Source organism: Giraffa tippelskirchi, chromosome X (assembly GCF_054371585.1).
Source record: "Giraffa tippelskirchi isolate mGirTip1 chromosome X, T2T-mGirTip1v1.2.pri, whole genome shotgun sequence".
Lineage (NCBI taxonomy): Eukaryota > Metazoa > Chordata > Mammalia > Artiodactyla > Giraffidae > Giraffa > Giraffa tippelskirchi.
Genome location: NC_137289.1, coordinates 87,098,221 through 87,111,380, shown reverse-complemented (window position 1 = coordinate 87,111,380; position 13,160 = coordinate 87,098,221). Strand labels below are relative to the sequence as shown.

General features: G+C 51.0%; 1 protein-coding gene across 2 annotated transcripts; it reads right to left on the bottom strand.

The window, feature by feature from the left end:
* Positions 1-8,295: 8,295 nt before the first annotated feature.
* Positions 8,296-12,326, bottom strand: LOC145535254 (uncharacterized protein CXorf49 homolog). 2 transcript variants are annotated; one of them, XR_014075340.1, is made up of 7 exons: positions 10,889-12,326; positions 10,108-10,264; positions 9,494-9,570; positions 9,175-9,220; positions 8,721-8,791; positions 8,571-8,612; positions 8,296-8,466 (listed from the first exon to the last, which is right to left on the bottom strand). XR_014075340.1 is itself a non-coding variant. In XM_081563604.1 (6 exons), the coding sequence occupies exons 1-5, from the start codon at positions 12,176-12,178 to the stop codon at positions 8,572-8,574; spliced, it is 1,611 nt and encodes a 536-aa protein (XP_081419730.1). In that variant the 5' UTR covers positions 12,179-12,264; the 3' UTR covers positions 8,296-8,466; position 8,571. The 2 variants fall into 2 exon arrangements, 1 of the variants encoding a protein (XP_081419730.1); XM_081563604.1 differs by lacking the exon at positions 8,721-8,791 and having other exon boundaries at positions 10,889-12,264.
* Between the last annotated feature and the right edge of the window lie 834 nt (positions 12,327-13,160).

Here is a 13,160-nt window from a genome sequence, read left to right as displayed (position 1 = left end):
ACCATATTGGGACGATCAGACATTTTGAGTGAGGATCATATAGTAGGTAACTGTATTGTCTCAAAATTAAATTTCCTGAGTATGATAATTGCATTAAGATTTTGAGGCAGACTAATCTTTTTCTTTAGAGATCCATACTGGAATATTGAGAGAAGATACACCGCAACGTCTTAAAGGAACTCCAGTGATTCAACAAAACAGAGAGAGGGACAGACAGAGACTATGGCAAATGTGGCAAAATATTAATAGTGGGTCAGTCCAGGTGAAGGATCTTTGGGTGTTCTGTGCTGTTTTCTTGCAACTGCTATCTGTAGAAGGAATACCCTGGGGGTCCAGTGGTTAGGACTCAGTGGAAAAGACCCTGATGCTGGGAGAGAGTGAGGGCAGGAGGATAAGGTGGAGTGGGGATGGGGTACACAGGAGGAGATGGTTGGATGCCATCACCGACTCAATGGACACGAGTTTGAGCAAACTCCAGGAGATAGTGGAGGACAGGGCAGCCTGGTGTGTTGCAGTCCATGGGGTCGCAAAGAGTTGGACACGACTTAGTGACTTGAACAACAACAACAGCTACATGTAAGAGAGATATTTCCGAAAATAAAATTTGGGGGCAAAGAGGACATCATGGGCCACTTTATTCCAATCCGTTTGAAAACTTAGGAAAAGATGACCAATTTTTAGAAAAAAAAAATAATAACTTACCAACACTGACTCCAGAAAGAATAGCCACCCTGAGTTGCTCCAGGTAACCATAATGAAATACACCAGTAGTCAAAGCAACTTTCACAGAAATCCTCCAGGCTTCCCCCACTGAATGCTGACAAACATCCTAGGTATAAATATTTTCAATTTCACACAAAACCTTAGGAAAAATAGAAAAGGTGGGATACTCCCAAACTCATTTCCCTGAGAATGAAATAACCTTGATATTAAATCCTGTCAAGGACAGTTTGAGAAAGGAAACGCACAGGTCAATCACACACTCAGCGCATAAAAGCAAGAACCAGAAACGGAATCTTAGCAAGGTGAATCCTACAGGATATGCAAAAGGGAAATACATCATATGCCATGAGTAGGTTCATCCCGGGGCTTCCCTGGTGGCTCAGATGGTAAAGAACCTACCTGCAATGCGGGAGACCTGGGTTCGATCCCTGGGTGGGGAAGTTCCCCGGGAGGAGGGCATGGCAACCCACTCCAGTATTCTTGCTTGGAGAATCCCCATAGACAGAAGAGCCGCTGGGCTCCCCCCTCCATGGGGTCGCAAAGTGCCGGGCAGGACTGAGCAACTAAGCATAGCACAGCACACAGATTCACCCCAGGAATACAAACTTGATTTAATTTGAGGTGATATATCCTTCCAGCTCATCAGACTATGGGAGAAAACCATGTTCAGAAAAAGTAAGTAGTGTCAATATCTATTCATAATGTACTTTTAAAAATATTTCTTTTAATTTAATGTTTATTTTTAACTGGCGTATAGTTGATTTACAATGCTGTGTTAGGTTCAGGTGTACAGCAGAGTGATTCAGTTATACATCTACATATATCCATTTCTTTTCTGATTCTTTATCCATAAAAATTATTACACAATGTTGAGTAGAGTTCCCTGTGCTATACAGAAGGCCCTTGTTGATTATCTATTTCACATATAGTAGGCTGTATCTGTTAATCCCGAACTTCTAATTCATCCCTCCCCTACCGCTGCCTTTCCCTTTTGGTAATCATAAGTTTTCAAAATCTCTTTCTGTTTTGTAAATAAGTTCCTTTGTACAGTTTTTTAGGTTCCACCCCTAAGGGACATTTGTCTTTTTCTTTCTGACTTTCCTCACTCAGTATGACAATCACCACATCCATCCATGCTGCGGCAAGTGGCATTATTTCATTCTTTGTATGGTTAAGTAATATTCCATTGTATATATGTATCACATATTCCTTATCCATTTCTCCGTCGTTGGATATTTAGGTAGCTACCGTGTCTTGGCTGTTGTAAAGAGTGCTGCAATCAACATTTGAGTGCATGCATCTTTTCAAATTATGGTTTTCTCCAGATATGTGCCCAGGAGTGGGATTGCTGGATCTTACGGTAGTTCTATTTTCAGTTTTTAGGGAAACTTCATACTCTTCTCCGTAGTGGTTGTACCAATTTATGTTCCCATCAACAGTGAAGGAGGATTCTCTTTTCTCCACACTTTCTCCAGCATTTACCGTTTGTACATTTATGATGATGGCCATTCTGATAGGCGTGAGGTGATACCTCATTGTAGTTCTGATTTGCATTTATCTGATAATGATGTTGAGCATCTTTTCACGTGGTTTTTGGCCATCTGTATGTCTTCTTGGAGAATCACAATTTCTGCCCCTTTTTATAAAACATAATGGGCAGATTTTATATATATATACGTATGTATGTATGTATGTATGTATGTATGTATGATGAGCTTCATGAAGTGCTTGTATATTGGAAGGTAATCCCCTGTCTGTCACATCATTTTCAAATGTATTCTCCCATTCTGAGGGTTGTCTTTTCGTCTTGTTTATAGTCCCCGCCCCACCCCCCACCCCCCCGCCACGTTTGCTGTCCAAAAGCTTTTAAGTTTAGTTACATCCCACTTGTTTATTTTCGTTTTTATTTTCATTACTCTAGGAGGTGGATGCAAAATCATATTGCTGTGATTTATGTCAAAGAGTGTTCTGCATATGTTTTCCTCTAAGAGTTACATAGTGTCTTGTGTTACATTTAGGTTTCAATCCATTTTGAATTTATTTTTGTGTATGATGTTAGAGAATGTTCTAATTTCATTCTTTTCTGTGCAGCTGTTCTCCCAGCACCACTTATTGCAGAGACTGTCTTTTCTCCTTTGTATATTCTTGCCTCCGTTGTCAGAGATTAATTGACCATAGGTGCATGGGTTTATTTCTGGGCTTTCTATCCTGTTCCTTTGATCAATATTTCTGTTTTTGTGCCAGTACCATACTGTTTTGATGACTGTACCTTTGTAGTATAGTCTGAAGCCCAGGAGCCTGATTCCTCCAGCTCCATTTTTCTCTCTCAGGATTGCTCTGGCTATTCACAGTCCTTTGTGTCTCCATACAAACTTTGAGAATTTTTGTTCTAGTTCTGTGAAAAATACCATCGGTAATTTGATAGGGATTCAGCATCAGTAGGTTGCACTGGGTTGTATAGTCGTTCTGCCAATATTGATTCTTCCAATCCAAGTGATCTCAGAGAGGCAGCAGTGAGCTGTGGCTTTAAGTTTGCCCCTTTGAAAAATGCATTTCTCAAGGAGGCAAAATCTGTAAAAAGAGGTACAGAGTTTATTGTTAGAGACACAGCACAACAAGTAGGAGAGCACACAGAGAAACAGCTTGTTTAGTTAAGACAGAGAAGGCAATGATACACACTTGGAGAGACAGGGTGTGGGCATCTGTCCTAATGAGGAGGAGTGCAGTGAGAGGCAGTTAAGTCACTTATACAGGGCAGTCCTTTTGGGTCTTTGTTTCCGTTTGGCCAGTTATCCTGTTTCTTTTCTCACGCCTGACCTGCCCTAGGACCCTCCCCAACATGCATGAGCAACTCTATCCCAAGATGCATGCCAGCCCAGAGACCTATGGGGGAGACGTTGCATCACATATTATGGGGTGGGGCCCCTTTGTTTTTGACCCCCAAGGAGCCTTTCTGCCCATGTGCAGTGTCTCTCCTGCCCTGAGAATGGGACACACGTGACCTCTTGCTCTTTTACTCAAACGGAGAGTAGCCCCTCTGTCTCTGCCAGAGCTGTTATCTTAAAGTGTCCTCAGGAGACAAAGCCTGACTATTTACCCTGTATCTCTTATTCTTTCTCTTTCAAAGGGCAAGCCGGAGGTTGATTGTAAATACCTGGACTCAAGCCCACTTGCCTCCTTCCTTGGGAAATGGAAAGCAGAGGCTAGTTGCAAATGCTTGGCCTCACAAGAATATGATCTTTCTTTCCATCTGTTTATGTCATCTTCAACATCTCTCATTAGGGCGTTCCAGATGAGGATCTTTATCCCTTCCCTACCTCTGCCTTTCCCTTTTGGTAATCATAAGTTTTCAAAGTCTGTTTCCGTTTTGTTAATAAGTTCATTTGTACAGTTGTTTAGGTTCCACGTGTAAGGGACATTTGTCTTTCTCTTTCTGACTTTCTTCACTCAGTATGGCAATCACTACGCCCATCCATGTTGCTGCAAGTGGCATTATTTCATTCTTTTTATGGTTAAGTAATATTCCGCTGTATATAGGTACCACATATTCTTTATCCATTCCTCTGTCGATGGATATTTAGGTAGGTATTCTTGCCTGGAGAAACCCATAAAAGAGGAGCCTGTTGGGTTACAGTCCATGGAGACGCCAAGACTCACACACGACTGAGCAACTAACACTTTCACTTTCACTTACTAGCATATGAAATGAGCACAGTTGTATGGTAGTTTGAACGTTCTTTGGCATTACCCTTCTTTGGGATTGGACCCCATGAACAGGATAGCAATGTAACAGATTTCTATATAATAATTTTGTACTCTTCAACTTTACTGAATTGATTTATGAATTCTGGAAGATTTCAGGTGGCATCCTTAGGATTTCCAATGTATAGTAACATGTCACATGCAAACAGTGACAGTTTTCATTTTCCTTTTCCATTTTGGACTCCCTTTGTTTCTTTTTCTTCTCTGATTGCGATCTCATACTGTACTTTCTACAGTTTATTAAATAATATGGGTTTACTGAGATTAATTTACATAAAAATCTAAGTGCCTACAAACATTCGATTATGGAAACACCACTACAATCAACATAAAAAGCATTTTCATCAGCTACAAAATTGTTTCATTCTCTTTGGTAGTTTAACCCCTAATCTCAAGCCCGAGACCCTGGCAATCCCCAGTCTGTTTTCTGTGTCTATAGTTTGGCCTCCTCAAGAATGTGAAGTAAATGGAATCGGGCAGTATGTAGATTTATCCATTTGGATTCCTCAGAGAAAAGAACATATCGGTGACTTCTGGACGTGCAATGTACATTTATGTCACCTGAGTATAGTTACATGGGTTGATTGGTTCATGATTATTTGTGATACTGAGGGCTCACACGCTCCACAACGTGTATATGTATGGTCTGTTTAATTCAATGTAATTAATCTTTTATGTTTGGAAGGGTTATTTTAATAAAAAGCAATAGTAAATCCTTTTCAAAAAGTGAATCATCCTGGTAAAAGTCAGGCTGGCAGATACCTCAAGAGGACTAGGGAGGAAGAAGTGATTGGCTTGGAACAAAAGGGGGGTTCGAAACTACAGGCCTGTTCTCCATCTGCATCTGAGCAGTACTTACCAGGCCTTCAAGATCGCACGAGCACAAGGGCATCAAGCACACCACAGTCATTCAAACACTGGGACACTCCAGGGACTGGGATAGTTACCCAGGGACAGTCAAGGTGGAAAATATGGCAGCCCCAGTGTGCCCGGCCGAACCTGGCCAATGCAGGTGAAACTTACCCCACATTAAGTCAGCTGAGTAGCAGCCTTCATTGCATCTGCAAGCATAACCCACTGTTATCACGCAAAGGAAAATACAAGCCAACTGCAGGGATTAGGACTTGGACATCTTTGGGCAAGTTTACTGTGCTCACCACCCCAGGCTCCCTCTTCAGGACTCACCTCCTCTACCTTCTTTGTTTGTGCCAATCTCCCTCAAGAGTCCAGAGAGAGAGGTAGGCCTGGGGCTGGGGCTGGGGCTGGTGGGGTGGGGGTGTAATGGGGAGGGAGCCTCTTCCCAGGTGTTGGACAGGCAGGACGGGGCCTAGGGCTCTCCAAAGCAGCTGTCACTGTCTCCCAGGCTGGAGAAGGGGCATGAGGGGGAAAGGCAACAGGGGTGCACCGAATGAGGCTGGGCTTCGGCCTTCCTCCTACCCTCTGGGGCGCAGATGTATTTCTTTAACCTGTGCCTCAGATTTCCCGCTGGAAGTGGAAGGCTTGGGGCTGAGCCAAGGCCTGTGATGTATATGTTTCCAGCAACATTATAGTGAGGTAGTTGGTCTGAACTGTGTGCCCAGAGGAGGGAAGGGAGCCTGGTGAAAAGTGAGCGAGGGGTTGTGTTCACGCCCTCGCACCTCCACTTCCATGAGCTTCTCCAACTTCCTCACCCTGGTGACCACAGTCCCGTGCCCCACTCTGCCCAAGGGTGGTGCTGATGCTGGTGCTTGACTTCTCCCCAGGCACAACTTACCTACGTGTCTCGGTGGGCAGAAACCTCAGCGGGAAGGTCTCTGCCAAATCTACTCACTCGGACAACAGCGAGATGTGCTACACCACCAGGCAATAACCACCGGATCAGCTGTAAACTAAGTGATCAGGCCCTCCTGCTCCAGGGAGGGGTCTGAGTGGAAGGAGTAAGTCCCACGCATGTTCTTTGCTGACCCTGAGGTCTGTGACTGGCCCAACCCTCGTGCTCTGTCCACCTGACCTCATGCCATGAGCCCCGGAAGGAAGTCAAGGTCAAAATGTGGGGGAAGGGCGGGCCCGAGGGCTCCCCATTGCTCAGGTGCAGTCACCCCTAACTCCCCACAAGTAATCCAGGTGGGGGGGGGATCTCCTGTTTCTAAGATGGGCAGCCACGTCCCAGGTAGTCTCCGGAGCCACCCTTCCCATTTTCACTCATCCACACCCTCAGCAGTTGGCAGACATCACAGAATCGCAAGGTAGGATCCAGTGCCTCCTCCAGCGACTCCAACATTTTGGGATGTCCTGTCCTGAGGTTTGGTGAACTGCATCCTCCCCCTTCTATGTTTTGGGAACGTGACAACACCCCTTGAATAAAGGAGATCCGACCCTTGCTTCGGCTCACTCAGTGCCTTACAGAATCTGGACCAGGCTCTATTTCCATTACTCCCCGAATCACACCTTTCTGCCTCAAGGGGCATTATCCCTGATGACTTTAATTCACCCAGAGAGATGCCCAGGCACCAACTTTGAATGTGCTACCTACCATCATACCCTCTTTTGTGAAATAAAACCGTGGTCTTTCAGGAAGGGAGTCAGGCAGAACCTACCCTCATTTCACTCCAATACAAATGTGTCCCTCTGAGTCTCAGGCTGGCACAGCCCTGGGGTCTTGGCTGAGAGAAGGAAGTCCTCCCCAAACTTCAGGGCGGGAGGGAGGGACGGGAATTGAACATGGATTTCAGACTCAGTCTTGTGTGCCCTAACAAGTAGTCTGGGAGACTGAGCTGGGACACTCCGGGAAGTATCATTTGCAGGAAAATCTGTCATGGGGCTGGTGGAACGGTATTTGATGGAGACCCTGTAAGAACACAGACTTACCAACCATACTTGTCATAGAGCCTGATGGGCCCGTTTCCACTCAAGGGCAGAGAGACATCCAGGCTGCAGGAGTGTAGGCTGGTCAGTTGGTTAGGGCAGGGAGGATATGAAAGCTCCAAGGACCGGACCATCCATCTCTAGCTGTCAGGGTGCACTCTGCCCCAGACTGGCACCAGACGCCTCTCCTGACCTCCAGCTCAGCAACTAACCTGAGCTTTTCTCCTGTGTTCCCCTGTGTTCCCCTGAGCTTCGATCCTGCTCCCCAGTTCAGCGGGTCCAAGATTCATCCTCATGCCCTTTACTGAACCCAAGGAAGGGGAAGCCAAAGTTTTGGTGCCTGAGTCTCAGGGGTGAGTGCTAAAGAGAGCGGGGAGAGTACGCAGGTTCCTGCTTGCAAGGTGGCTCCGGGGGTGGGGTGGGGTAGGGACTCCACTGAGAGGGTAGGGCAGGGGAAGGGGGAAGATGAGCAAACCTGTGCCTGTTACCACCTGCTTAAGTAAACATGCAGGCAAGGTCATCGATTGCAAGCCAGGGGAGAGATCGAGGGTGCTCTGACAGGAAAGCAGAGTGGTCGGGGTAAGCAGGACAATGAGTGCAGTGAGGGAAGGGTGAAAGACTGGAGCTCTGTAAGGGGGTCATGACTTCCTTCTGACAGGGAGGCAGAATGGCAGCAATGAATGGAAACTCCTAAACCCCAGAGGAGGGTGTTTAGAGAACTAGAAGAGGGCCTTCAGGGAAAAGGAGGGACGTGCCAAGGTGACCAGACAGAGCCCACACAGAACACACACTAGGGGCGCTCCGCTGGCCTGACGGCCTGGATGGTAGCACAGGCTGACCCAGAGTGCCCCCCACAGGATGCCAGAGGTACTGTTGTGGAACAGGCTCTGATACGGAGTGGCTCCCCACCAGGCCTTGCCCCATTCCCCCAACCCCTACCCCCCAGAGAGAGGACAGAACACAGAATATGAGAAGCCTTTTAATCAAAAACTGCTGTGAAACTGGGGCAGACAGGGGGCAAAACAAGGGGCAGAGGATGCCCTGGTGGAGGCAGAACAGGAGGCAACAAGCTTGGCCACAGCTCGTCGGCCCCGGAGGTAACAGCTGCTCCTCTTGCCGGAAGATACTGGGCTCAACCTGTGAAACAGCAGAGTCAGGGAAGAGCCTCAAGCCAGGGCCAGCCCACGGCCCTGCTCAACAGCCAGGACTGTGGGAAGGGGTGTGGGGTGTGTAACACTCACTTCAAAGGATCCGGAACTTGTCAACCTGGTACTGCATGGAGGCTGCAACAGGGAGAGGCATAAACAGGTGCTCTAGACAGACGGACATAGAAGCCTGTCCCCCTGTCCCCGTGGGGAACCACCTAGCCCTGCAACCTGAAACCCACATACCCCCAGCCCCGATGCAAAGAGCTCTGGGCCTCGTCACTCCCCACTACCGGAATTAAATGTGGAGCCATTTCCTAAAAGGAAACAAAATGTGCCAGCAGCTCTCAAGGTCGGGGCCACGCCCAGACCATTCAAAAATTGTCTCACAAACAATCCAACAAGAACCTCCGAGGCCACACCAGATCAACAAGGCATCTCTACAAGTCCTATCAGAAGGAGCTCTCTAGGACTCGCCTGGCTGGCAGAGTGTGCACGCAGTCCACACAGCACTTTGCTCCTTGTCCACACGCCCAGCTGAACATGCACCGCCTGCTCCAGGGTCAGGCGTGATAGGTTCTCCTCCCCACAGGAATGCTGGTCCCTACGAGGCCTCCTGCACCGGCAGCCCACCCACCCCAAGGGCCCACCCCACTTCTGCACTAAGAACCCACTGCTCTCTGTCCCTGGTTCCTCATACCAAGTTGCTCCTTAAGGTCGTCTATTTCTCTCTGTAGCACCAGACACTAGGCCAGCAGACACAGCAGGAAGAGAAACGGTTAGTATACACCCGCCTCCCCTCCTCCTCTCCCCCCGGGCCCTCCATCCCAAAGCCAGGTGTCTAGACTGGCAAGGGAAAGACTTTCCTCAGAGGAAAGGAGGTGGGCTCCCTCCCTGGGGTGTGGGAAGGGGACGGGGTGGGGGGCGGGGGGGGGTGCCCACACATGTCAGTTGAACTTGGACCCAGATCCCACCATGGGGTTTGGGTGTGCATTTCCAGGAGCCAGAAGAAGCATTACCCGAGGACAGCCCTGCCTTGCAGCTGGCTGCTGCCGCCTTTTCGGTCTTGGGGGATGGTCAGTTGGTTCGCGGTCACCTGACAGGGAAAGGACACACAATCCAGCTTCCCAGGCTCCCAGTGAGGTGGAAAGGGCCAAGCAGGGTCTAACGTGAGGTGAGGCAGTACCACCCTCTGCTAACATCAAGCCTCCCCGGCTCTGCCCGGCAGGCAGCCCAAACCTTCTCTCTGGGCCTGCCCCTCCTATTCCTCAGGGGCAGCCATTTTACCACCATGGTCCCGAAAGACTGTGGTTCTGGGTTCGAGCCTCCCAGAGCGGCAGCCACGGCCAGCACCTGGGAGAGCAATGTGGGCGAACAGCACTTCACAGAAAACGCTATTAGCCTGCAGGTCTACGCCCAGAGTAGCTGTTGGGGCACTGCCACCGATCACCCCTGCCAAACAAATCCCACACAGAAGGTGATGGGGCCAGGGCTAGCCCTGCTGACACCTGTTTCCCATGGAAGAAGCAGCCTGAGAGCAAGGCTGAGGCCCCAGAAAAGAGAGAGAGAGTGACAGAGGTTTCTGCCCTCACCCCTGGTTCCCTGCCCCCATATCAAAACCCAGGACACTCACCTGAGGGGCCAGGCCCTCTGGGCATGACTTCTCCCTTGTTCATGGCCACGGGCTCTGAGTTTCCTGAATCCTGCCCGCCTCTGATGTTGACGTTGGTGCTGCTGGGTTCTCCTTGACGCACCCGTGGACAAGACGCCGGTGCCCTGTCAGTGGTCAGCTAAGAACAAAGATTTCTCACTGACCTGGAGTAAGGATGTGTGTGTGTGCGTGCGCCTGTGTGTACCAGTGCATTTATATGTCTATGTCTGTGTGTGTGAGACCTCGTGTGATTCAAGACCGAGCTGAGGCAGGGAACTGGAAAGGAAACTGAAAGGCTGATCTCTTCAGCACATTCCCTCTAAGTCAGCCCCAGGCCAGCAGGCAGAGCTGAGCTGGGGACAACAGTGTGGCACTGAGAAAGCCTGGGGCCCCTGCAAGGAAGGTTTGGGGATCAGCTAGGAAGTAGGATTCAGGAAAGTGATGTGTCTAAACACCGAAGCTCTGTGAATCTTTTATGGGGCCCCTCAAATCAATTCAGCTACCAGCTCTCCCTTCTACTCCAGCCCCAGCCTGGCTGGAAACAGGCCAAGGGTGGAGAACCCAGCCCAGCACACCCAAAGTGCTACCTTAACGTTTGTCCCTAGTAAAAGACCCCAATCTGGCATCCTAATGACCCAGTGACCGAGGGCCACCCAATGACCACCCCTGAGGGATGGACAGAGGGAGCACGGGTGAAGACCTGTGTCCTGGGGAGGATGGCAGGGGGAAGAGGGGGGAGCGAGGAGGGGCCTGGCCTACTCACTTGGCCCTTTGGGAATGGGTCTCTATTTGGGTCGTTGTCTTCTCCGGACACCGCCATTGCTGCCACCAACTCCCGTGCCCGCCTAGCCATGGATTTCTTCCGAGCGCCGGTTTGCTTGGATTCTTTGGCTCCCGAAGGGACCAAGGCATACTTCTTGGACCTCTCAAGCAGCGGGATGCCGGAGACTGGGGGGAAGGTGACCGGATCCAGGGGAGTGGCCGAGATTCCCTGCTCCCAGGAAGGGAAGGTTCTCCCCGGGGCAGGTTTGGAGACGCCCCTGAGGGATTTCTTCTCCTGGACCCCCTTCCTCCTAGGATTGGGCCGTGGTAGGCTGCCTGTAGTGGCAGCTGCAGTAGCTGGTGCTACTGCTACTCTCGGGGACCTGGGCAGGCTGCCCCCCTTCTCCTTGAGCATGCTCTGCAATTTCTTAGAGGGAGAGATGTCCCCCTGCTCTGCATAGCCCTGCCTGACCTGCCTTTCCACAACCGAGATTAATCCTCGCAGAGCCGAGGACTGGCAAGTGCCTGGCACGTTAAGGAGATTCTCCCTGCCTTGGACTTTTGAGTGTTTGGGTGTGTCCCCGGGGCCCTTGGGGCTGTTGAGCTTGGCCTGTCCTCCGTCTTTGCCATAAATGCTCACCCTCATCAGCTCTATCTCACTGAACTCATCAGAGGACTCGGAGTCGGACAGCAGCCCGGCTGGGCTTTCTGAGGGGGGCCGCTGGCGATCCACAGCCACCTTCAACCTACTCTTACTGCCTCTCTTAGGGTTTCCCCGGGCCCGGCACGCCTCGAGCCTGCCAACCTCGAGAGGGCTGGCCTCAGCCTGTGCCTCTTCCCCAACCCTCTGGGCGGCCACGCCTCGACTGCCGGGTCGCTCCTCGAGGGCCCTCAAGGGAGACCCTTCGCCGACCACGTAGCTCTCCGGGGACAGGCATCTGCGGATGCCCAGCAAGTCCAGGTTGGCCAGCTGCTGCAGGATGGCCGCCACTGACTCGTCAGCCAGCTGCAGGACGTCCCCCTGGTCGTCGGCCGGGGAACCAGGCCGGCCTTCGCGGCCACACAGCACCTGCCCTCCCGCTTCCGTTACCTCCCGCTCTGACTCGAAGCACTCAGGATCTAGGAAGCCATCCCCACCCTCACCCTCGCCGTTTCGCGCTGCCCCCGGCTCAGGGCCGGGGCTGGGTCCCTGCAGAGCTGTGGAGCGGACCTCAAGGCCGCTTCTGTGCTCCCCGCACTCTGAGCTGAAACCCACTCCCCTAACAGCCGCCTCATCATCTGAGGAGCTCATGTCGCGACCTGGGTGGCCGCGGACCTGGGGCGGCGACGATTTATCAACCAGGTCGAGGGGGCGGCGGCGGTAACGGTCAGGGCATGCGAGGCGGGCGGCGTCTGGAGCGCGCCATAAAGCAGCACGCGCAGGCGATCGCAGCAAATCTCGCGAAGCTTTCAGCTTGCCAGCGCTGCGCCTCCTCATTGGTCCGGTTCCTGCCATCCAGCACGCGCCTTCTTTGCCCGCCCCCTCGAGGTGTAACCAATGGGGTCGAGGGCCTCCTGTGGTTTGCTGCCAAGCCCAAAGGCCATCCCGGGAGATGGCGAGTTGGTGGCTGAAGGTGATGCTGCGTGTATACCTCTGTCAAGCCTCTCGTCCCACCTCCTCCTGTCCCACCTCCCCTTTCCGGTTAGAGTCACAGCCCTGAGCCCTGACTGTGTACAAAGTGGGTGGAGCAGGAGGCAGGAAGGTACTGAGGGCGCTGGTCTCCTGGGAGGTGAGGATGACACGTCAGGATGGAGGCGCTGGGCGCCTAGCACGTGCTGAAAGCATTTGCCAGCCTCCCTTCGACCACAAGTCTTATGACCCAATGGGAGAATGGGCAGAGGAATCCCGCGCTCAGTGATGAGTGGTCGGCGTACTTCTCCCTAAGTGGCCAGAGGACAAAGGGATTGTCGTTTTCTTCTGTAACATCTCTGCCTCAACTGCTCCATCAAACGTTCTTGGCAGGCAGATTTGGGGGACAGTCTGGGGTTGACCTCACTCCCCCAGCTCTTTCCCCACTCTGAGGCAATTCAAAGAAGAGAGAGTCTCACTGTCCAGTCCCCCCTTCAAAGATGCTCACCACCGCTGACCCTGGAGATGTAAACTAAAACCACGAATCGGGCTTCCCGCACTAGGACGACAAGCTTCCAAGTGCTTAACCATTCCGAGAGTGGGTGAGTTGAGGAGCAAACCTCTGTGGCGGTGGTGCAAGAAATCCATTTGGGAGGTAATTTGG